Source organism: Pelodiscus sinensis, chromosome 21 (genome assembly GCF_049634645.1).
Source record: "Pelodiscus sinensis isolate JC-2024 chromosome 21, ASM4963464v1, whole genome shotgun sequence".
Taxonomy (NCBI): domain Eukaryota; kingdom Metazoa; phylum Chordata; order Testudines; family Trionychidae; genus Pelodiscus; species Pelodiscus sinensis.
In genome coordinates, this window is record NC_134731.1 from 6,507,729 (window position 1) to 6,532,891 (window position 25,163).

The 25,163-nt window shown below is 48.6% G+C and overlaps 2 protein-coding genes across 2 annotated transcripts in view; both read right to left on the minus strand.

The window, feature by feature from the left end:
- TBX4 (T-box transcription factor 4) overlaps positions 1–6,487 on the minus strand; it is a 148,356-nt gene extending 141,869 nt beyond the window's left edge. The window contains exon 1 of the mRNA XM_075904729.1: positions 6,154–6,487. The gene's annotated coding sequence lies outside the window, so the exon portion shown is untranslated. The remainder of the gene's footprint in view (positions 1–6,153) is intronic.
- Positions 6,488–7,948: 1,461 nt separating this feature from the next.
- TBX2 (T-box transcription factor 2) lies at positions 7,949–25,039 on the minus strand. The gene is made up of 7 exons (XM_075904726.1): positions 24,530–25,039; positions 22,860–23,127; positions 19,229–19,375; positions 16,917–16,993; positions 16,474–16,643; positions 13,372–13,937; positions 7,949–9,732 (listed from the first exon to the last, which is right to left on the minus strand). Exons 1-7 carry the CDS (start codon positions 24,892–24,894, stop codon positions 9,286–9,288), a joined length of 2,040 nt encoding a protein of 679 aa, XP_075760841.1. The 5' UTR covers positions 24,895–25,039; the 3' UTR covers positions 7,949–9,285.
- Positions 25,040–25,163: the final 124 nt, after the last annotated feature.

A 25,163-nucleotide genomic window follows, 5' to 3' on the forward strand; every position in this document is an offset into this window, starting at 1 on the left:
ATTGTCTCCAGGATTCATATCAAGGGGTTGCCATGTTAGTCAGTATCTGCAAAAATAACAGGGAGTCCTGGGGCACCCTAAATATGTCTACACTACAGGACAAGGTCGAATTAAGAATCGCAACTTCAGCTACGTTAATTGCGCAGCTGAAGTCAAAGTAACTTAACTTGACTTTTGGCGCTGTCCATACTGCAGGAAGAACACTCTTCCTTTGACTTCCCTTACTCCTCGCCCCTCTCCGTTGGAATTAGCTGTCTTTACTATACTCCGCTCATTGGGACCCTGGAAGATCCATTGGGACCCTGGAAGATCGACAGCTGCAGCTTCAATCTTCTCTGTAGTGTGGACATGCCAGATTTCTTTGAGCATCAGCTTTCTTGGGCAAAGACACAACTTCATCACATGCTCTTTGTCCACCAAAGCTGACCCTTTAAGGTGCCCCTTGTTTTCCTCCCCCAGGATTTGTGTGTCTGCCAAATAGACACAAACTGGAGAGCGGCCCAAAAGCTTTTGGGGCCATGATTTTCCCTGCGTCTACAAGTTCCGTGGGCCCCTATCACTTAGACCGAATTCGCTTTCTGCACACCTGTTTGCCTTGCAAACACAGCCTCGCTGAACACCTCATTGCCATCAAAAGCTAAGTATGGGACACTTCCAAGACCACTCAATTAGCCTCATGAGCACCGCTCCTACAATTGACAGGCACCTTTTCCCGTTATAAACGCGGGGTTCCTGTTCTCTCTCCTCCAGCTCATCTGAGGAAGTGGGTTTTGCCCACGCAAGCTCGCTCGCGATCCCAGCTGTGTGTTTGTGAGTCTCTTAAAGGTGCCACGAGGCGGCTGGTTGTTTGTAAAGTTACAGATTAACAGGGCTACCCCCGCTGCGACTTTTTAAACCCCTCCTCCCCCCACTGCCATGTCTCTGCAGGCGTGTGTCTCGCTACAGCTGCGGTACCCCCGAGCCAGGCTGCCCTAGAACTAGCTAAGGGCGTACCCACAGAGGGCTTCGTATTCGGGGTTGCAAGGTCTGCGCCCAAGCGGCCCCCTCCCAAAGCAGGGGGGCTGCGGCTCGGGGCTCTGCCCCTGAAGGGTTAAAGCCCGTTGACCCGCTGCCTCCCCGGACTCGCCCCCTCTGTGCATTGATCAGCGATTGATCGCTGGAGACAGAGAGTCCCTCTCTGCAGGCGTGTGAGCGCTGCGCTAATTGGAGCTGCCAGGCGGGGACAATGGCCGGGCGGCTCGCAGGGGCTGGCGTGAGCGGGGCAGCGAGCGAGGCTGCCTAATTGGGAGCCGCCGCTGGAGGGATCGGCCTTTGTCCCCGGCGAGGGGAGGCCGGGTACCCGGCAGGCAGGCGTCAGGCGCCGGCTCCCGGACAAAGAGCTGTCTGCTGCCAGCGCCGCCCGGCGTCCAGCCCCGGCTCCCCAGCCGGCGTTAACCCTTTCGGCCGCGGAGGCGGAGAACGAGGCGGCTGGCAGCCCCTGGGGGGCCCAGCCCCGAACCCTGCTCCCCTCAGAGCGGGGTGAGAAGCCAGCGGCCCCACGCGGGTTATGCTGGGAGCCTCCTTGCTACCTCTCCTCCAAAGCCCGTGTCCCACCCCCCCCCCTTCCCCCTGGGCTTTATCCTCCGGGGAATCCCCAGTACTTTTGCAATGCTAAAAATAACAAGGGGAACGTACCGGGATATTGCGCCTGGCACATGCATTCAGGGCGCTGCAGGGTACTGTTTAGTGAACCCACCCCACATCCCTGGGAGGGGAAGCATCAGCAGGCTGGCCAGGCCCACAAATCCAGGCCCTTTCTAGAGGAGAAACCAAAGCTAAGTAACTTGGCCAAGGCCATGCAGAGAGTCAGTGGCACAGCTAGAATTAGGCCTCACTGCCTCCTTCCCTCAATGACCCCTTACCTCCTGACTCTCACCCCGCTCCTGCTTCCAGATCACTGCTGCACTTCTATATAATTTTCAAGTGGAGCTATAAGGAATCTGCTTTTGCAGATCCAGACTAACAGGGCTACTCCTCTGATACTTTACCAAAGGAGTTATTACAACCAGCTTAATCAATCTACTCATTTTGCCCTTTCACAATCACAAAGCAGGTACGATTTCCCTTTAATTGTTCATCATTCTAGATTATTCAGCATCATTTGGGGCATTTCACTTACTCAATGGCAGGCTGGGTAAAGTAAGCTTTTTGCTTTGTGGTCATAGGTTTTATGTCCTGATCCAGTTTGAAAGAGTGTGGCAATTAGATTTCTGGGATGAAAGGCATTTTAAAAATCACTTTCCATAAACATTTGCAGTAGTAAAACTCCATTGCATAAAAATTGTTCATGGAAACTGAATAGAGGGAGAAGTGTAAACTAGAATCACACAAGATCTTTTGGCACCTTTTATTCTGCCCTTGTGAATAAAAACTAAACAGCTTTTCAAAACAAAAAGCTGAAATTAGGTTTCTCTCTTTCACAAACATAAAATATATTTTCTGTTGCAGCAATGCAATACTTTTGATTCAACAATTTTATTAAGGGGACCTCTGGCTACATGGCCTGTCTAAACCCAGTTTTCAGTCTCAGTTATATATACACACCTGTACCCTTTGCTCTATGATCACATATAAATGCAGTCTTACATGATGTCGCTCAGGTTATAATGCTAGAAGGCTCCATTTACTAACCTCCCAATTCACATCACATTGTCCTTGCTCACACACGGCTGCTCCCTGTGTTGGCAATGCCATCACTGCCTCCTGTTTTTTTACAGAATACAGGTCCTGAGTCTACCAACCCACATATAAATATTCACACAATGATTAGCTCCATTGTAGGCTGAGACCACGAGCCTGTACATAAGCGTCTGCAATGTCATATTGCTCTATGGATGCAGGAGTGTGTCCATGAGGGTTAGATTCCTGGCTCTTCATGGCAGCAATCTATTGACGTCTCTCTAGCAGAGCACTGTGCACACTGAATCCCCCACTTACAGGAATGATTAGTAATTTTAGGTGCCTTGCTTCAGTCACATAAAATGAGCCTGATTTTCAGGAGTCATTGAGGGAAGGGAAGGAGGTAGTGAGTTCTAATTCTAGCTGTGCCACTGACTCACTGCATGGCCTTGGCCAAGTTACTTAGCCTTTTTTTTCTCCTCTAGAAAGGGCCAGAATTTGTGGGAGGTTTTCTGGCCAGCCTGATGATGCTCCACCTCCTGGGGGTGCGAGCTAGGTTAACTAAACCTCTGTTAAAATAAATCCTGCAGCACTCTGAATGCAGGTGCCAGGCACAATATCTGGGCAAATTCACCTTAATATTTTTAGCATTGCAAAGATACTGGGGATATGCTGGACTCCGCTGTATGTTTAGCCCTGGAGAGTAAACTTCCATCTAGAGCCTATGGGACATGAGGGGCAGAATAGGAAATTGGATTTGGAGGAGATATTGAAATGAGGCACTGAACATAAACCCTCTGGAGTGAGTGTGTTGGGGGGGGGGGAGGAGGAAGGGGAAATCAGCCCCTTTTCAATTTTTCAAGTTGAATACCCTCCACCCCAAATTGTGCACCCAAAGTCACTTGGGAAATTTTGGGCCACTCAACAGGAACATGAAGAGCACAAAATCCGGCCCTTGGAACTCAGTGGTTGTGGGGGCAGAGGAGGAATTCCAACTAACCACTGACACATAAGACACAAAAATGTGTAGTCATACTAATGTGTATGATGTTTAAATACCCATATGTCTTACAAATACCTGAGGACAGAGGGAATAATCCACAGAACACACACCACTTTATTTCTATGAAAAATGGAACAGCCAAGTTAAGGCCAGCTGACGTTTGGCAGGGGCATTGTGATGTGCAGAATTACATGCATCTCCAATGCCACTCCATACCACAGAAAGACCACAGGGTGTGTCAGACCAGAGTAATTTCATGTATCCATTTATAAGGAAAAAGGCAGCATGTGGCCAATGGTTACTTACGCAGTTAGTTAAGTTGTTTAAATATAGGATTGATCGACGGCTTCAATTTCTGGCTGGCTGTGAGAGAGGCAGGTTTGTTCTTTCTGGAATGCTTTACATGGCCACAAATGAAAAATCCTCACACCCCTTCCTCCAGCCTCCTGGTGAGCAGCGAGAGACAGGCTGCACTGAGAAGTCACGTTTTCAGGCTTCTGGTCCCTAGACACTTGACTTCCGTGGGAGTTTTGCCCAAGTACGGCGTAACCACCGAGCCTGTGCACACTGGGGGTCAGGGTCTGGCTTCAGCTACATCAGCACTAAAGGACAGACCCTCCTTCCATTGAGGCCAGTGAAAGAAGCCATGTGACTGATCTCAGCGTGAAGATGATGCTGGACCTCATCCAGAGAAATGGGAGCATTTGGATGCTGAGCACACCTTGCTCCCAGACCTACCAGCATAGATCTGGCCCCCTGCAGTGACATCCATGTGGGCCGACCATCTGGGCCTATATAGAGACCCCCCCTTTGCCTCGTTACACTGAGGCCTTGCATGATAACGTCAGCCAGGCAGCAAAGACGACAATTCCGTTTAGCTTGGCTCCAGCGGCAAGGCTTCTCACAAGGAAAGTGCAACAGACACCCTATTCCTTTCCTTGCTGAAGGATATAGAGGAACTTCCTGATATACACAGCCAGTCTAGAAATAGTCTTTGCCTAGCCCTGGCATTTTATACCTCAAACATCTCAACAACAACTTGCCGCAAGAAGGAAGCAAACATTTAAACATTTACCAGCCATAACCTCAGAATAGACCTGATGGCATTATTCTTGAATGTGGGGATGTGAATAGGAGATATTTCTCTATAAATGTTTATTTTAAACCTACCTTCCTCATCCCTCCCTCTAGCCAGCCCTTCTCTAATTAAATGTAAATGCAAACACTGCTTTCTTGATAAGCATCTGTGAATTGTTTCGCTAATATATTCCTTATACTTCCTAAAGCCAGACTCCAGATATTACCCATCCTGAATTGGATTTGTTCAAAAGAAATAATTGTGAAAGTCTGTTTCAGTAACTTCATTTCCTTCCCAATAGGAAGAGAGAGTTTCCAAATTGGGGGAGTCAAACTGGGGGAGCCATTACTCAGTTGCAGATATTATTATTAACAATCAAGCATGTTACAATGTCCATTAGATTCACATTGCACCTGTAATGTCACCATTCTATTATCTTAGGCACCCATCCAATGTCACTGTTTTAAATATTTTATCAGTGACACTTCTATTTATTTTAAAATTAGAATTGTCTTTAAATTTGGTACCATCTAAATAACAAACATGGCAATACACTGGGTATGGCAAGCTTATCTGAAGGAAGGTTGATCTAAAGGTGTATATTTATCTTGGATTTTGTTATTTCCATTCCAACTTATCTAAAGAAGTGGGTCTTGCCCACAAAAGCTCAAGAGACTATATATTTTGCTAGTCTCCACAGTGCCACAGAGCTATTCATTGTTTTTAAAGTTACAGACTAACAGGACTACCATGCTGAAATAAAAGGAGTATTTTTGACTGTTAGTTTGACTCTATTAGAGATAGTTTAAGAAAGACAGGAGAATATTTTAACTATAACATAGAGGTTACATTTAAATAAATAGGGGGGAATAATTACGTTTACGGAAGAATCATCAGTGGTATAAACGAAAGCAGATCTCACGAACAATTACCTAGAACAGGGCCAGTTTCCAAGCTGAGAGTACAGCCTTGCGACTGATCTTTTGCGACGCGTTAATTCATTTCGCCAGCAGAGGGCGCCCCACACAGCTCCGCTAGGCGAGCGACCCAAGTTTTTCCCCTAACACAAACAACTTGGCTAATAAATCTTCCCAAGAATGAGAAAAGGGTAATTGGTGAAGAAAAGGGTTGTTTATGTCATCCTTTATTGCTTTACCAGAAAGCCGTGAAGTTCTTCTCAACCCAGAGAGAAATTAGGACCTGCTGACCTCTTCGGAGATTTAAGGCCAGGGGGTCAATTTAAATAGATTTCATTGGGAAGACCCCTGTTTTTACAGGAAAAACCTGGATAAGGGTGTGTATGGGGCGCCTAAAGCTTGGGCTAGACTAGATCCTTGAGATCTCCAACGATCCTATATAAAACTACAGAAATGGACCGAAAGGGGGAAACGACTGGGCGTGTATTTCCTGTTACCTGGGTAGCAATTGAAAACTTCTCTCTGGTTTCTTTCAGCGTCTTGCCAAACAAGGAGAAGTCCAGACCGCCTCTCTCTAGTCCCTTGTGCTTCACGCCTGTTCGCAAAGCGGCTACAAGGAGTCTCTTCCCACAAGACAACGTGTAATAAGGATTATTTACTGGGGGGGGAGAGGAGAGCTGCTACCTTCTCCTCTCCCTCTCTTCCTGCCTCAAGCAGCCATCGCATCTCACGCTCCTGGGTTCGAACGCGGAATCTTGGCCTAACTATGCTCATTGGATAGATGATTAATCGAACGCGGCGTGTTCGCAGCTGTTGGGAGGGTTCTGTCACAGAACGTTCTGTGTGTGAATTCCTGGGGGGGTGGGGGGAGGCTTGCTACAAGTCACTTCGCTTTGGCGTTTTTTTGGTCAGGCGAACGAGTCAATTTGTTCCCCAGGTGATTCACTGTTAGCAGAATTGCCTTTGGCTGTGCAAGAAGTGTACGACTCTCTCGCCCCACTGCCCGGAACTTTGGGTTTGCTGGAGACTCTCCCAGCGTTGTTTTACGTTATCCTCACAACTTGGTAGCCACCGATTTCGCAACAGGAACATGGAGCTCATAAAATCTGGCCCTTGGAACTCGATTTTTGGGGGGGCGGAAGGGGAATTCCAACAAACCGCTGAAAGATAAGACTCAGCCCCCCCCCCCACCACCACACACACATACATGCATATCATAAAGCCAAATTAAAATACAAAGCTTCCTTTTTCCACCGAGATAGGAAACATATTTGCAAATAAACAATGCGTCTCAGCCAACTTTTCAAAGAGCAACCGTTTACATTGGCAATAAGGGTGGGTGAGAGAGACTCGGTTTGCAATGTTACGTGTGTGCTTTAAGCTTAAAACAAAACGCGCAGTACAATGTTGCAACCCTGTCGCTGGAAACGGTATCTCCTGCTGTCGCTTTAAATCAACCCGGGTTTCTTTTCGTTTATATCTCAATAATGCGAAACGGATGTTTATCTGCATTGAAGCATTTTAATCTTTCCTGATCAAAATTAAAGGCAGGCTCGCAGGATTTGTAGCAGGCTTTCTACACATCCTCTAATTGAAAATAATAACGAACTTATAAAAAAACGCACATAGCCCTCGCGTAATAAAGTCCCCACGTTTCAGATTTAAAAGTCTTTATATGGTAATGTAAGTCACTCCAGGCTTCTTGCCGGAGCCCCGAACTTGGGCCGAGCAGAGCCTCGGCTTTCATACGATCTGAGGAACCCTTCAGGTAGAAACGAACTAGTTTGAGCCCTTTGGGGCAAATCATTAAAAAAGCAAATCTCCAAGCAAAGGTAACGGGGATGAGGGCGATTCTGAAACAGCCATGAGCCCACGACCAGCAATCCCCTTTCTTAAGTACAACAAAATGAAGCCCCATCGCCCCGCACACAGTCAAGCAGGTATTAGCACCTGACTTGTCAGCACTGCTCTCCTGCTCAAGTTAAGCACGTGCGTAAGGGCAGGCTCAGCGCTTGAACCCCTTTTACGGTGGTAAATTGAAGGTTCTAGGCTTATTAGTAGGAATGATACCACCACCCCGGTTGTATTTGCCCCTGTCGTAAAAAAAAATTGCTAGTGGTTTTAATTTCACAGGGTGATCCAAAGTTCCCCTCAGAAATCGACCTGCTGGGCTGTTCAAATTTCGAGGTGTGTGTATGTCAGAATTTCCTACCCCAAAAGTTAGAATAAAATAAAGACCCCACATGGAATCGTTCTGAAATGCAAGAAGTTAAAAACACCAACTTGCAAAGCTTCTTTGAATATTTTTTATTGAAAGATGTGAGAGAATTCATCAAATAAAAATGAACAGATAGATACCCGAATAACCAGCACATTTCAAATCATGTATATTTTTATTTTAAAACAAATATAGCGCAAAGGCCATGTGATATTAAATTTATTATATTTTTTTGTTCTGGAGTGAAAAATAAAAACCTGAGGTTTATTCCTGCATTTCCTATACCCCGCACTGTAAAGAGATTTTCATTACATGTTGTTGTTTTTTTCCTTGTAAGGGTTTCTTAAAGAACTGAACTCTAATTTTAATGACTGAAAAGTCTATGCTGATGGCACATGATTGTCCTGGAGAAAAGGCGGGATAAACAACATATTAAAACACAGTTAAAGAAACCAAGATCTCCTTCAATCACAAAGAGCTAAATATTTTTTTCATTTACAATATATATGTTCATGTAAAATGAAAAAAAAATTAAATGCGAGGAGTTAAACTCTAAATATTATGTACACACCAATGTACAACTGAATAAATTAATACCAATTTGCATATTCTGGGATCCTTATAGCTTATTTACACACATTATCATTTATTTCATAAATATTTTTTTTCTGGTACACAGGTAGATTTCCATCACACTGCCATGGCACACTGCCGGTACCAGTCTTGAGTGTCGGTGGCCTTTGAAATCAGTGGTGGATGCAAGAGTCGAAGAAAGTTTATTTCCATTTTCCCCCTGAACAAATCAGGTTACGCACATGGTCATAGTTACTAGGCTCTCCCAGAGTTATTATTTTCCTCTCAAAATTGTCTGCCTTAGATGACAGGGGGGGGGGGGGGAGTCAGTCCCTACAGAAAACCTCAGTCACCTTTGACTGGTACATTCTTTCGCCATCATGGAATTTGTATGTGTTCGGGGCAATCCATTGATCAAAAAAGTTACACTGCAGCTTGGAGTCCTTTTGCTTTTCCAGATGGATGTCGAGTCCAAAGTGAGCAGGGAGGGAAGGATACTCTCCATATGTTCTCCTGAATTGGGTTTAGGTGGGAGAGATCCTGTCTGCTATATTCTCCTCGGGTTGAGTGGAGCAGTGGTGGGGAGAGGGGGAAGGAACAGTCTCCCATAATCTCTCCTGGCTAGGGGCTGTTTTGCCTGTGGATCATTCACTTGGCCTCTGCTTTGTCTGGGTCTCTGGATGGATCACATTTGTTTCCCTGTCTTTAACTGCCTGCCCCCTCCCTTGCCCCTTTTTTCCCTTGTTGTTTTTTTTTTTTTAATAAATATTCATACTGTGCTGTACAAAATCCCAGTGCTTCTCAGCCTTCCGGGCTGGCATGGTGGCAGTTCGGCCAGTCACTTGGGGGACTCCCTGCTGGGGGACACCTCCCTTTGGCTCTCCAAGCAACTGACCAGTCTCTGAATATTCTGCAGTTCGTTGATGGAATCTTTCAGGGAGCTCTTGGGGGAGAGGGAGCCCCTCTGGCCGCTGGATTTGTGCAACGGGAGGTCTGGCAGGGGGCTGGACTCTCGGCTGCTGCCCGGCTTGGAGCCTTCCGAAGCTGGGTTCAGGCTGGTGGGCAAGCCAGTGGTGAGCAGGTTGGTGCTGGGCGGGATGGTGACGGGGATCTGGTATGGGCTGAAGCGCAGGCGAGGTCGGGTGCTGGTCAGAAAGGGATTCCGGGAGAGGGAGCTAGCAGCGGCGGCACTGGTGGCCGGCATTGCAGAGGCGGCGGCGGCCGCAGCAGCCATGTAGGTGTATGGATAAGGGAAGAGTCCGCCGAAGGTAGGCATCGGAATTCCCTACAAGAGACAAAGGAGGAGAGTTTCAAGACGGTCTGGGGGCGGGGGGCAACATCACACAACTGGGAGGGCAGAATCCTAGGCAACCCCAGAATATCCAGGGGAGTGTCCCTGGGGCCTTGGAAATTAAGAGAGTAGGAGAGAATCTACTGCCAAGGTAAGAAGCTGGGACTGCTGACTCCATGGGAAAGGGGTTGGCACCCGCATCCTGTTCTCTGGAAGGAAGCAGAAATGGGGAACCAACCAGTGCCCCACAGAAAGGGCAGCAGGCCTTGGGCCTGGGCATTTAAGCCAGGAGGAAGTCATAGAAGCCAGGCCCCAGTGTCTCATTTCCCACACAGAGCCCAAGAGAGAGGTTTTCCTGCCCATTGGCTCCGCGTTGGTGAGAAGCTCCGTCCTCTGGGAGCATAAATGACCTTCCACAAGCAGCAGCGGGAAATCAAGTCAAGCTCATTAACTAATGGAAATGGAATGTGTTCTTCAAACACTCCTTTCTCCCTCCTCCTCCCCCCTCTCCCTCCCCCTGTCATTTGCCTGGGGCCTCCGCTCTCCATCCCCCGGAGGCAGGGAAGATGCCACCAGCTGTGCCTTCTCCCTACTAATATCAGCCGTGCCCTGCTGTATGAGTCTGGCTCTACAAAAACAACAAGGAGTCCTTCAGTACCTTAAAAACTTAACAGATTTAGCTGGGCATCAGCTTTCATGGGCAGAATCCCACCTTATCTGGTGTTGTGTCTGATCTATGAGTGTTTGCCCACGAAAGCTTATGCCCAAGAGAGTACATCTACACTGCATGGCTATTTCAGGATACTGGAGGTATCCCGAAGCAGCTACCCCACGTCTTCACAAGCTGCCCGTTATTTTTTGAAATAACAGGTGCGCTATTTCCCCATTCCTGTAACAAGGGATAAGGGATGTCTCGAAATAGTGTGTTATTTCCAAATCTGACACTGTGTAGCTGTGCCAAATTTTGAAACAGCCTATTTCAAGATTCAATTGAAATAAGATATGCAATTTGCACAGCGCAAATTGCGTATCTTATTTTGAGTTTAGGGGGCTGTGTAGATGCATCCCTAGTCTTTAAGGTGCCATGGGACTCATTATTTTTGCTCTCTTCTAATAAATCTATGCCACCACTATACGAGCACCTGCATCTTTTTACTCCAAATCTTCTACCCAAACAAATCACGCCATGCTCAGTCAAAGAGATTCAGATGTCAGGGAACCCTCAAAAGAATTGATCTGTTGAAATAGCTGCAGGCACCCAAAAAATGGCCTTTCATTCAACTGGGACACTGCACAAGAACCTGTTGAGTTCCTAAAGGATCCTGTAATAAATGGAGAGAAGGGACCTGATAAAATACAAATAAAGTCAAGGAGCAGCATCTGCGCACCCCTGGAAGTCAGGACTTCAAACCTGGACCCTCTACCAGAGAAAGCCTGCGAAAAAGATTCCATTGCATGCCAAAATCAATCCGTGCCTTTAAAAGGTCCCCACTAGGGATGCATCTACACAACATCCTTACCTCGAAAATAAGCTACCCAATTTGCACTATGCAAACTGTGTAGCTTATTTCAAGCTAATTTCAAAATAAGGTGCTATTCTGAAATGTCCCTTGCCCTCATGCAATGAGCTTCACAGGGACGTCGAAACAGAGAGCCCGTTATATGTATTTTGGTACAACAGGCTTGCTCTTAAGACAGGGAATAGCTGATTTTCCCAAAATAGCTTGGCAGTGTAGTCGTAGATTAAGATACCATCAGCAGCATGAGAGCCCTCTTTGGGTGCATCTACACTGCACCATAGATCGGAATAAGTTACGCAATTTGAGCTGCGCAAATTGCATATAGTTTTTCGACCTTATTTCGAAACAGCTTATTTTGTATTTGTGTCGACGGTACCAAATTTTGAAATAACTCGCTATTCTGAAACATCCCTCACTCCTCCTGGAATGAGGTTTACAGGGATGTTGGAATACCAGCCCGAAATAACAGGCTTGCTGTTAAGATGCAGGATAGCTATTTCGGAATCCTCCGGTATCCCAAAATAGTGTTGCAGTGTAGACGTAGCCTTCTTGAGCCACCCGCCCAGGTCTGTGCATCTTCCCAAATGTTTAATCCCACCATGGGGCATAGTTAAGCAGGCTGGATGAATTATTAGAGAGCTCCAATGACTCTCTGTCTTATTTTCCTACCAGGGTTTGGCAAGACAGGCACAAAGCACTGGTGGCAACAAAAGCCCTCTGAAGCCAGCACCAGTCTCCTTTTGCCCAACCAAAATAAAGACTCTTAGGAACAATGGGCAGAATCGGGCCTTTTCCACTAACCAGACCTGCTGCTTCTGTTCCTATGGCCTTGAATCTGGAGTCCGGGTTTGACTCCAGTTTCCCCCCTCCGAGCTAGGAGAGGCCCAGAAGCAGCTGGGTGCCTAATTCCCCTTTCGCTCCTGTTTGCATGAGCAACCAGCCAGCAGCTAGAAAGCACCAACTCCGGGTCTGAAAAGCTAGTCCAAGTTCAACACGGGCGCGGCGCCCATGGAATTCTCGCACACCGGTTCTCTTCCGTACACACGAACCACCCCGCGGAGTCAATGCAGATTTGTTCCCACCAACTGCAAGTGTCCCACTAACAAAGGGGGGAGGATACAGCATTCCGGGAAGTAAAGGGGCCAGAGGACTCGCCTGGTCGGTGACAACAGGCTCCCAAGCGCCGGCCCCACCCTGTCTCGCGGAGTCATTCATTCACTGATTGCATCTTAAAAGCCCCACGCTGGCTGGGAACCGCCGCGACTCGCGCTGCGAGGCGCACGGGTCGAAACAGGATCCGACTTCAAGGGGACCCCCGCCTCCCTGCTCCGGACCGGGAAACAGCCGAGAGGTGGGGGGCTCAATCGGCAAAGGGGAAAGAGGGGAACAACCAAGGCGCGGGGGGGAAGGGGAAGGCTGGGCTCAGGCCTTAATTCGCAATGGAACTGCCCCGGCTCAAGGCGGGTTTCCACGGAGGATCGATGCAGCCAACCCCGACACACAAAGCACGGCCGCGGGGGGGGTGGCCAAGAGGGTTCACATCTCGGATTCCCACCCCGACCAGATCGTCTTGTAATGGGGGTGGGGGATTAAATGCAGAAGGAGAGGAGGGGGAGAAGCGGGGAAGCGGAACAGAGTAAATCGGGGTGCGGGGTAAGAAGCGGGGGGGGGCTAAGAAGGGGGTTCGGGTAAGAAGCGGGGGGGGGTGTTAAGAAGGGGGTGGGGTAAGAAGCGGGGGGGCTAAGAAGGGGGTAAAAAGTGGGGGGGTGTTAAGAAGGGGGTGGGGTAAGAAGCGGGGGGGCTAAGAAGGGGGGTAAAAAGTGGGGGGGTGTTAAGAAGGGGGTGGGGTAAGAAGCGGGGGGGCTAAGAAGGGGGGTAAAAAGTGGGGGGGTGTTAAGAAGGGGGTGGGGTAAGAAGCGGGGGGGTGTTAAGAAGGGGGTGGGGTAAGAAGCGGGGGGGCTAAGAAGGGGGGTAAAAAGTGGGGGGGTGTTAAGAAGGGGGTGGGGTAAGAAGCGGGGGGGTGTTAAGAAGGGGGGGTAAGAAGCGGGGGGGGTGTTAAGAAGGGGGGGTAAGAAGCGGGGGGGGGTCCCAGGGAGGTTCCAGCCCCTCTTACCTGAGAAGCCAGCATGTGCTGGGAGAGGTGGAAGGGGAAGGGGGTGGCGGTGCCGGCCGCCCCCTGGGCCGAGGCGAGGGCTCCGTTCTCCAGCGCGCCCCCGCCGGCGACCGAGGCCAGCAGGTGGCCCATGCCCATGGCGGAGAAGGCGCCGGGGGCCATGGCGAACTGTCCCGGGTGCAGGAAGAGGGGCTGGCCGGCGCCCAGCGGGTTGAAGAACTGCTGCGCGGGGAAGCCGGAGAGCGCCAGCCCCTGCAGGGGCCCGGCGGTCAGGTGCGGGGGACTGTCCGTCTGCACCAGCAAGGGGGCGAAGGTCTCCTTGCCCGGCCCGCCGCCCTCCGCCTCCTTCTTGGGGGCGCCCTCGGCCTCTTTCCGCCGGCCCTCGGGCTTGTCCTTCTCCAGCCCCCGCGCCGCCTCGCCGCTGCCCCCCGGCGGCTTCTCCGGGCTCGGTCTCTCCCGGCTGCGGGGCTCCTGCAGCCGCGGGCTGGTCTCCTCCGCGCCCGGGCTGGGCCGCTCCTCCGGCAGCTTCTCCAGCTCCAGGTCGCTCTCCGGGCCGGATTTCTCCTCTGCAAGGGAGCCAGAGTGTGAAACCCTCCAGTGCAACCGCCCCCGGCTTTCCCAGCTCCCTGCGCCCCTCTCGTCCTCCCCCCGTTTTTAGCAGCCCCCCCCAACCTGCCTTCTCCAGCCGGCCCTGTCTGCGTGGCTCTATTTCAGCTCAGACACAACTCCGGGGGTTACCCCCACAATCTCCCCAACAACCATGGTCCTTAAGTGTTCCCTAGAACAGTGTTTCTCAACCTTTTTTTAATAAAGTACCCCTTTAAAAAATTATAAGTATTCCCAGTATCTACAGTTTTCAGACACATACAATTTTTTTCTGTCATTACAACACATTTGTAATTGTAGCGGCAATGACATTTTTTGGGTGTAAAAAGTACAAAAATAATAAAATGCTGTAAAACTTAAACCAACAATTCAGTTTTCTCCAAATTTCAGTTGTGTTGATCTACCCACCCCTCCAGACTTCTCTCAAGTACCCCTAAGGGAACTGGTACCACTGGTTGAGAAACACTGCCCTAGAAGTTGTGGGCTTGTGCAGCCACTCAGGAGAGATTCAAACCCCACCCAGTTGATTTGCCCACAGCCAGGTTGGTTGTTTCTCCTAGTGGTGCCCATTTGCACAGGCCTGGGTGCACATAAAATTTATTCTGCCCCTGGGTGGTAAAAATCTGCACATGGATTGAAAAAAGATTAGAGGGGACATTGCTGGTCCTTAGTGGAATAATTAAACCTTTACCAACTGGGAATTAGCTCTGCTTTGCCAAATGGGGAGACTATATTTGCTTGGGGGGAACCAAAGTCTCTTGACAGCATCCTGTCCATTAGCTTCAACCTCACTCTGGTCTGTCTCTCATGATGTGCTCTGCCAGTGAGAACAAAGCCAACACCACCACCAGAAAGGAAGGGAGCATGGGCAGGATTGGAAAATAATTGAAGTTCTTGCCGAGACCTAAATGCCTTGTGTTTATGGGCATGTTGTTGTTTCCCCTTAGATCACCCCTCCCCATGAAATAAGCATATCTGGTCTGTTCTGGGAAAGCACTGGTAAAAAACCGCACCATTTTGTAGAGAAAACTAGTTAATGGGACCAAACAGACTAACCAGAGCATGGGCACAAGAATCTCTGTAGCATGAGGTAGCAAAATGCCTATTTTGTTAATAAACTTTGCACAACTGGATTTATCCAATTCCCGACTAGTTGTGATCCGGAAAGGAAAGGAAGGTTGGAGTCACCTTATTAGGGTGCATCTACACAGCACCCTAAACTCGAAATAAGATACGCAATTTGCATTGGGCAAAGTGCTGTCTTATTTCAAATCTATTTCAAAATAGCTTATTTTGAAATGTGATGGTCTGCACAGCCCACATTTTGAAATAAGGGGCTATTCCGAGCCATCTCTTAACCCTCGTGCAACCAGGTTTACCAGGATGGCGAAATAGCACCCCCATTATTTAAAACAAATATTTCGAAATAACAGATGCAGGATAGCGGTATCCCGAAATAGCTGTGCAGTGTAGACATGCCGCTTGCTCGGTTATATTCATTACCGATTGAATGGGTCTAGCTGGAAATCTGCGGAGGGCAGATGTGTCACAAAACCCTGCTATTTAAGTAAATAATATTGCTGCCATTTCATTAATTTTTGCAAGCCAAAAAAGACCACAGGCTTGAAAGAACAGAAAAAGATGTTTTAAAAAAGCAGCAAAAGTCGACTGACTGTGTGTCAGTGCCAAAGGTTGTATCTGGAAACACACCGAGTGAGCTGCTGAATTTTCTTTTCTTTTAGTAGATGTTCTTTCCTCTTAAAACTGTTTTTTGCATGCAGAGGGGTTAATGTAGCCTTTGCAACCAGCATATCCCTCCAGAAAGGATTTCTGAGAGCCAGTAAGGCAGATGGAACATAATTGCAGTACACTTACTAAGCCGATTGTTTACACGCATTTACAACACGAAAAGGTTAGAATCGAAGTTTGCATTCCCCCCTTGCCAGCCTAACTACATTTCTGCAATTGTTACACTTGGTTATTTTGTACTGATCAACCTCTCTCCCTCCTTATCTCATTGCTTGTGCATACTTTTCTTCCCACTTGTCAACTCCGAATTTGCAATCGCTCTGAAGAGGGACAGAATGCGCTCCACCCGTCTGTAATCTGCATTTAAAAGTGGCACCTATTTAGCTGCCAAATAAGGAGCCCCCACACACCTGAAATCTGACACAGGGCAGGAAAGTGACTTAAAGTTCAATTTTCTGAATCTAGATGTTGTCTTCCTCCTCTTCCAATTCGGATTGGACTTAAAAATACCACTAAGTTCTAATAGGTGGGGGAAAATAATTTCCCAGTTCACCTCAGAGGTGTCAGTTACACCCCCCCCCGCCCCCAAATTCGAAGCAATTCTTAGGAAGGCTTTGGGCTGGAAATCAGATTAGAGGCTGGCCGTTTTGGCCACAGAGGGCAAGGCAGAAAGATCACTGCTTTCCTTTTTAGCAGGCGCTCTGCAGTTCATACTGAGCTCTGGAGTGAACCGGCTGGGCTATTTACCTCGGCTGCTGCGGTTGAGTCTCAGGGGACTTGGGGCAGTTCCCAATGGGGAGTGAAGTGTATCTCGCAGTGGGGCAGGGTCACACGAGGAAGCATCCGATTCACCCCCATCTCGGTCAGGTTTGCACTGCTCCTCATACATCCGCAGGGAGGGGAGAGTGAGTTGTTTCCTTCAAAAAAAGAAGAAAGTAATTTCTGGAAATGTCTTCTCTTGGTGCATCCCCCATGCAGACACTCATCCTTCTGCCTTGTTCAGGGGGAAGGGAAAGAAGGGAATGCAAATACGGGGCTGGACTGAGGTCTCCACTTAGTATTACTTTGGGCTCCACTAAAAGTCCCCACTGAAATATTTTAAGTACCGTTTGGAAATCCAAACCCAAATAAGGGGACAAGGCACTATCCATTTTACACTACAACATTCCAGCTTGGCTACGAACTGGTACCTCTTTTCTCGCCTTCCATTCCCCGTATCTCTGAATCCTTTGGCAAAAGGATTATTATCGATTTTCAGCTGGGTGATCTGAAAGAAAACAATAAACTGCATAAAAGTCTCAGAGAGGGTAGCCCTGTTAGCCTGCAACTTTAAACGCTTCAGAGAGGGTAGCCCAGTTAGTCCGCAACTAGAAAAACTTTGGAACTTTAAAAACAGCTTTTAAAAACAAGGAGCAGTCCTGTGGCTCTGTGTGTGTGTGTGTGTGTGTGTAGCCTTGTGTCACTGAGTGTGTATGTGCAAATACACATACAGTATTATGAGCTTTCCTGGGCACTCTGTGTGTGTGTGTGTGTGTGTGTGTGTGTGTGTGTGTGTGTGTGTGTGTGTGTGTGTATCCCTGTGGCACTGTGTGTGTGTGTGCATAATATACATACAATATCATGAGCTTTCGTGGGCCGTGTGTGTGTGTGTGTGCATGCATGTAGTCCTGTGGCACTGTGTGTGTATGCATAATATACATACAATATCATAAACTTTCGTGGGCAAAACCCACTTCCTCAGATGGAATGATTGTGAGTGCAGGAAGAAAGGGGGGGCTAAATGCATAAGTTATCCCAGAGGCAATGTTTGAGTGGGTTCAGATATTCCTCCCCTCCTCCTCCCTCCACACTTTTGGACTGCGTGGAAAGAGGTGTCAAACCACCCTTGAAAGAGCCAATGATGAGCCCAATATTAGTAATTGAACAGGGGCGGGAAATAAAAATACAGGGCCACGTTGCAGGTGGATGGGCGGATCCACGCTCACCTCCAAAGGGCAGTTTGTCGCTCCCCATTTAGGTCCTGGTGCAAAGGGCTGGGAACACGCAAAGCCCCCGGTTTAACACACCGCATGCGTTATTAAAAATGATGCTGAGGTTTGGCTTGAATTATTCATCGAGTTTTAATGATAGGAAGTTATTTTTCACGGCCCCCTGGAGGGAAGATGGCGACTCCACCCGGCTGCCTTGGTTAAAAGCTATTCTTATCTCTCCCAGAGACGAACTTCTGGGGCTGGCGACATGAGGGCCTTCAATAATTCATGCTTTTGAAATATGTCCCTGAGATGCTTGCTTTAAAAATGCATGCCTGCGCTTCCCCGCATTATTTTTTGTAAAAACAAATTGCTTACCAGCCCCTTTTCATTTCTCCAGCTTCCCCACCCAGCGGGTCTTTATTTGGTGCCAATACAGACAGCAGGGAAGGGACAGTGCATAGCTAGCAAGGCGGATGCCATACCCCAGCCTTAAAGCGCCCCCCCCCATCCATTATCTTATAGGGCACTGGTCAGAAACCCCTCCCCAAGCAGGGTTTTATCGCGAAGAGGGGAGTAGCCGGGGGCAGGTGATGTGCACCCTCCTAGCTTGCAAAACCTGCAGGATGCTCGGGTTTGGGGGGGGGGGGGAAGCGAGCGAGCTGGTGGGTCACTCGTGCGCGGTGGGAGCCCATCATAAAGAACCAGGCTGGGGAAAGTGTTGAGTGGCCCCGGGTAGCTCTTCGCTCCGCGGCTGCCGCCTAAGTGGCCTTTAATCGATTGTGACTCTTTGCCATAAACTTTACGATGGAAACGAGCCCACCAGGACCCTCCGACAGGCCTGTCAATTAACATCAGCAGCCTGGAGGGGAGGTGCGGGGCCGCTTTGGGGGTGGGGGGAGGAAAAAACTCTCTTCGGGAAGGGTTGGTGGAGACGCCAAAAAACGGGCAAGATCCAACCCCAGAGCCAGAGATCTGCAGCTCCGCAGCTTCGCTTGCTGCTCTCCGTCCTCCGTCCTCCCCCCCAGTGAAAAGCCAACCTGGTGAATCTGGCAAGATAACCGACTTTCCTCGTGTGAATGTGATCCGGAGCCAAAGCTCCAGCCCTTCTTGCTTCATCTCTGTCCCTGAAAGCTGCAGCGCAAAAATGTGCCGTCCCCTGCCCACGCTCCGAAAAAAAAGGGAGGGGTAGGGCTTCAGCGGGATCGCTCCCCCTGGCCAGGTATTGTCCCCGAGCACGCTGGAGCCGGCTGGCCCAGGCCAATCGGGACACACACAATGAACTCTCGACTTTGATTGTTATCTCCCCCCGAGTTTAACAAACGCGCTTGGCAAATAGTGGGATGCCTTCAACCCGCCACCGCCAGCGACTCCCCCCCCCCCCAAGGTCCTTCGCTCGCTCCATGCTCGTGGGACCGATCCTGACCCCCCTCTACCGCCCCCAGTCCAGAAATTCAGCGGAAGCGGGGTCGGATCCCGGCCTCTCTGTTCCAAACCAAAAGTTCCCTTCGAAGCCCGCTGCCCGCCCCTACCTTGTCGTTCTGATAGGCAGTGACCGCGATGAAGTCAGTTTCAGGGAACACGTAAGTCCTGAAGGTGCTGTAGGGGAGCTTCAAAATGTCATTGGCTCGCACGATATGAAATCTGGGCTGGTACTTGTGCATGGAGTTCAATATGGTCTGTGGATTGGGAACAGAAGGAAGGGCTGAAATCCAGCAAATAAAAACCCACCTGGCCGGCAAAATTCCTGTCCAGCCTGAGGCAGGATTCTCCAATCACCCCAAAAGAGATTAATCCTTAAGAATAGTAATAATAATACTAATAATCAGTCTACTTGGGAGAAGGGCTTGGTGCGATTTCTTTTTAAACGCCCCTCTTTTAAAAATGCAAGATGATAATCTCCCCCAGATTATTATAATGGAGGGGGCACCCAGTTTTCAGCACCTATTTCTAAGCAACTTGTATTTTTCTACAATTCTCTCCCACTCTTCAGAAGTGGGTTATTTCATGGCAGTGGCCTGCCCGGGGAAGGATGTTCGTTCCCAAATCAACTACTGGAAGAGTGAATAAAAAAATATTTCCCGCCATCGCCACAGTGAAATTTACGACTCGGATTAAGATATTACAGATGAACAAGCCTTTTCTTCCCAACCAGGTATCTGAAACTGTCGCCAGCAGTCAAAGCAATTGCTTTATTTCTTAGTTTTTAAATTTATATCTTTTAGAGCAGTTGGAAATATTTCGAACCCAGAGCCACGACCTGAAAGAGCCTACAATCAAACACACCTTTTAATGATCTTACATTGCTCCGAAAAAGAAAAGCAATGGTTGCAAATTCTAAATAAATCCCCTCCCTTTTAAATCACGCCATTAAAGTCTCTTCTTGCCTGGTCTTGATTTAATAATTCTGTCAATTGGTGTGTTCGGGATTAAATACGGTATTTACTAAAAACAAAAATTGCGGCTGCCTGATGAATCCTTAGTTATTGTAAAATACTACGGCCGCGTGGTTAAATAATTGTCACTTAATTTGGTGGAGTAGGCAATGAAAAACATCTCCGTTTTAACCCCCCAAATAGTCACCTGCCCGTGGCCTGCCGGATCAATATAATATTGATGTTATCTAGACGGGATTTATAAAGGAAATGGTGCAAATATTTCCCATTCAGGCGTGTAAATCTGCATTCCTTTAAAAAATATCCATTCCTTCCATGACCAGATGGCACAAACCAGACGCCGAACCTTCGGATTAAATACACGCCGGCCTTTGGAGAACCACACACGCCAGGAATGTTTAACTGAAGAAGAGGAACTGTTAAAATGTGGGATAGAACTAGATTTTCCTTAGTAGCAAACGCTGTTTATGATACTCCCTTACTATGGACTCACACTTCTTTAGATAAACAGCGAGCAAAGAATTCTTTAACATTCCAGTTTTGCTAACCAGGAAAAGTAGCATGAATCCGTATTTACCTACCTCTCACCTGTGTGATTTTTCATGCGTATATTCCCCATGTTGCTGTTGATTTGCATCCCTCCCCCCGCGTTGGACTGCCCGTGTCATGCCTTGACTGACATACCCACATCTCCAAATCCTAGTTAATTACCATATCAAAAACCTAGGACTCTGAACTTCCCCTTTATCGCCCCAAATACTTGTCCAAAGGCTAAAGACAACTTGTTTGTTAGCTCTGATTCCCTCCTCCGCCCCGCGCCCTCCTGCACCGGGCATTAATGGAAGTAAAAACCCATCTCTCTCCCTAGTTCAGAGAGTACTAGATACGGTGGAGATTTGCAAATTGCTAAGACGCTTCGATTCCCCTGCCCCCAGTCTGAGGAAGATGATCAATACAAAAATAAGTGGGACATTTGGAAGACTTTAAAAATCCTCCTCTTCGGCGAGACTCGTTTCCTGGAACAACAAAACAAGCGTTTCCTACTCCCACTGACACCAAGTACAGGTGGGTAACTCCAGCCATCTGCCTGCTGAGATATGCCAATGCCAGTTTTAACCAAGATCCCCGAGAGACTGAATTTTGCAGCCTTGCCCATCTGCAGACTGGCCTCTCCTTACATTGCACCTGTAGAGCAAGGCTCCTTATTTTGCTCCCCCCTCTTACCTTTCGTTGAAAGGGAGGCGATTCTGCATCCAAAACGAAGCAAAACAAGCAAACTACTCTCCCCCCTTCCGGGTTATTAAAGGACTTTCTCTGTCCCTTTCTCGCTCCTGCCCTCTCCAGCAAGAAAAGTCAAGCGATCAAAAAGACCACTTGCCCACTCGCACTGAGATCCCCCCCCCCGACCTCATTTCGGAGGCTGTTTAATCCCCAAATATTTGTACAGATTCACACATACCCCCCCGGCCCGCGCCCCAGTCTCTCCCAGCGTCTGGAGAGGGGTCTTGTAAAGGGAATGGCCTTGTTGCCCGGCGGTTACAGAGCAGCTGTGCAACTACCTGCGTGGAGAATGACCCCTCCCAGCCCAGCAAGCTGCCGTGGGAATGCGGGGAGGGCTGGCAGGATCCGGCCCAGTGAGGGAAATGGAGCTGGCCTATTTGAAAGGAGGCGAATGGGCCCGTTTGGCGTCCCTGGGCTGACTCAAACGCGAGGCAAAGGGCGTGCGGATTTAAACCCACAATGCCACGGTCTGGATGATTCTTCCTTCCAAAGTTTATTTTGAAAAACAATTCCCACTTTTCGCAATGGCCCAGCCCGTGTCTCTCTCAGGCCCCCTCCCCCTCCACTGTTTAATGGATGTTCCCACATGGTTTCCAATAACTCACCCTGGAATTTAAATGGGGAATATGTCAGGGTCCTCCCCAGATCAGCCCCCCTCCCCCATGACATCTCTAATGTGCAACCACTCACATTTCCCCTCCACCCCTTCTGATGCGGTTGAAGTTAGTGTGTGCGGGGCACCACAGTGCTGCCTTCACGTTTGCGCCATGTGTCTGGGACTGGCGGTTTATACTGACTCCAAGGCCTCAGCGAGCAGGGAAGGGGTGTGTACACACACACACACACACACACACACACACACACACACACACGCAAACTACCCGGCGATTAATCTTAATTAAGAGTGATGGATCCCATACATTTTAAGGCACGCTATGTGTGTTATGAATTAAAACGTCCTGATAAGCTCGGGGTGATTTACTATTTACAGATGATAGGCGCACATTCAAACTGAGCTGGCTGGTGGGGGCAAATATTTTGCCCATTTGCAAAGGGGAAAAGTTCAAGTGAACGCTGCAAGACCCCTTCTTTTCCCTCCCTAGTAGGTCTGTTTTGAGAGAGCACAGAGGGAGGTGGTAAAGGACAATAGGGGAGGCCCAGGAGTTCCCAAAATTTGGACTCTTGCTGGCTTTTTCACAACCCCCCCCCCCCCCAGTGATCAATATATGTGGTATGAAATGTGCCGCCCAGAAATATGTTGGGAAAGATAGCAGCTCTCTGTGTGTGTGTGTGTTGTAATATTATGCAGTTTCTGTGCTGCCCAAACATAGCTTTCCCTGTTTCCTTCAGACGCACACACCGACCACACAAACACACATACACACACCACATACACCCCACTTTATGTGGCCAGGTCCAAAGCTTCCTCGCACAATCCCAGCCCGCCCTAAAGATTCCCCACGCCCTCTGTCGAAGGGATACTCACAAATCCATGCTTGTCCGAGATGTTATTTGTCAACTTGAGTTTGTGAAACGCAACAGGCTTGGCCATCCACTGCTCCCCGGTGGCCGGGCTGTCCGGGTGGATGTACATACGTTTGGGCATCTCGGGATCCGCCTTCCCCGCGACCATCCAGCGCGAATTGTGGAATTTATACCGGCAATCATCCGCAGCCACGATATCCATTAATAAAATGTATTTGGCCTTCTTATCCAGGCCGTTCACACGCACTTTAAAGGGAGGGAACATTCTCCTGAGAGAGCAAAAGGCAATAAGAGAAAGAGAACAATTTCGTATTAAATAGAATCCGAAGCATAAGGGGGGTCGGTGGGTTTCGGGACAAAACAGGCAAAGAAAAGGAGCAGGAAGGGTATGAAACCTACCCACTCTCCCTACCCAGCCCTGTGTCTCTCTCTATGTTTGCATCCGTCGTGAACCCACTGTTAAGGAAATTTGAAATGCACATTGGAGTCAGATTGTTCACTATCTGTGTCTAGACGGTAAAGGCTAGACCTCGGGCCTCCGCTTTCAAAGTGCATCTAAAAGCTAGAAGCAACGTTTAAAAATAAACTTGCAGCTGAACTCTCGAATCGGAATAGAGCGGAGACATAATGGAATCGGGTTATGAAAAATCAAACTTCCTTGAAGATTAAATCCTGGGGAAGCGAGCCTGCTCTTTGAAACCTGCCCTTTAGTGTTTTGCCATTTTTCTAAAAAGTGCACACACCGGATTTGCTTTAATCTGACCAGCCGTTCCTTTACATTCAAAGTTTCGCTTCATTCGCGTGACAGAAAAGGAGGAGAGAAAAAAAGGCGAAATCTCAACTTGGAATGCTCAGGAAACAGAGTAGAGATAAAAAAGTGCATTCTTGATCCAAATTAAAGCACTTTCCTTTCTCCTAACCTCCCAATATTTTCACGGAGCAAATTGGTAAAAATTTTAAAAAACAACTTTATAATCCCTCTCAAAACCTAACCTAAACGTAAAATAAAAGAGAGCTAACGTAGAGAAAAACTACTAAAGCTAGAACTACTGCGGGAAGGAGAGATGAGCTATTGCAAACCTATTTTTTTACAATTTTTAAGTGCTGTTCAGATTTAAATAAAGGTGTAAGGAGGGGGGAAAGCCAGTTCTGAATATAGGTCAGTCATGCAGTGAAGAAATTATTCAAGGTCTACCTATACCTAATAGTTTCTATTTTACGAAATTAAACAAGTGAACGGGACACACATTTAATCTGTGATGAAGGTTTTCCATTCTTGCATACACATGGAATTTAGAATCTTGTTTCTTTTTTTTTTTTAAATGAAAGTGGATACAAAAATCCAGGAAGCCCGAAACATCCAATATTAATATATTTCCTATTTGTATTTCAGTCACCGAATCAGACTTTTTTTCATCAGCTGCTTCCTCCCAGCCTCGAAGGGAGGGAACCCTGTCAAGAAATATAAATAAATGAAGGAAGAAAAAAAGCCCCAAATCCAGTCTGCGTGGCGCTTAATCAGTGAAATCGACTCGTTCCGAATGTGCTTTCTGCTAACGCTGGTCTATTTCACAGGTGCGAGGAGGGGGTGGCAGAATAGGTAAGGGAGGACCGTAGCGTTTTCCCGTGGCTCTACCCCGGGGTGGGTGCGTGGGGGGATCGTGCTCCTACCTTCCTGACTTGGTGATCACCATCTCCGTCCCCAACTTGTGAAACTGGTCCCAAAGCTCCTTGGCTTCCAGAGTCACTTTGGGGTCGTCCTCTACCTCCTCCTCCGGCTCCAGGCTCTTAAGGGAGCGCAGATGGGCCGCCTGGTGATGGTGTCCCAGGGCCGAGACGTGCAAACCCGCTTCGGCGGCTCCAGCCAAACTAGGGTCCGGCATGGGTTTCGCCAGCGCGGCCGGAGGCAGAGCGAGCGCGGGGAAGAAGGAAGGCTGGGCCGCCGCTAGGAAGGCGGACATGGGGAAATCGGCCGGTCGGGGAGCGTGGAAAGGGTGATAAGCCATTGCAGTCCCCGGGAAGGCTGGATCTCTCATCGGGGCATCCACCGAGCCTGGAGAAACGAGGGGTTCCCTTTGCCTTCTCGCCTCCTTCCCAGCCGCTGGAGGAGGCGAGCGCAGAGCTGGGCGCAGAGAAAGAAAGGCAGCTCCTGGCGTCTGACGCTGCCCGTTTGCAGGGGGAGATAGCGGTAGCTCCTTGATGATGCTGGGTATTTTTTTTTTTTTTTTTTTTTTGCTGGTCTTGCAGCCAGCTAGCGGGGCGCGGGGCGCGGCGGAGTCCTGCGCTAAAATAGACACAAAAGCCG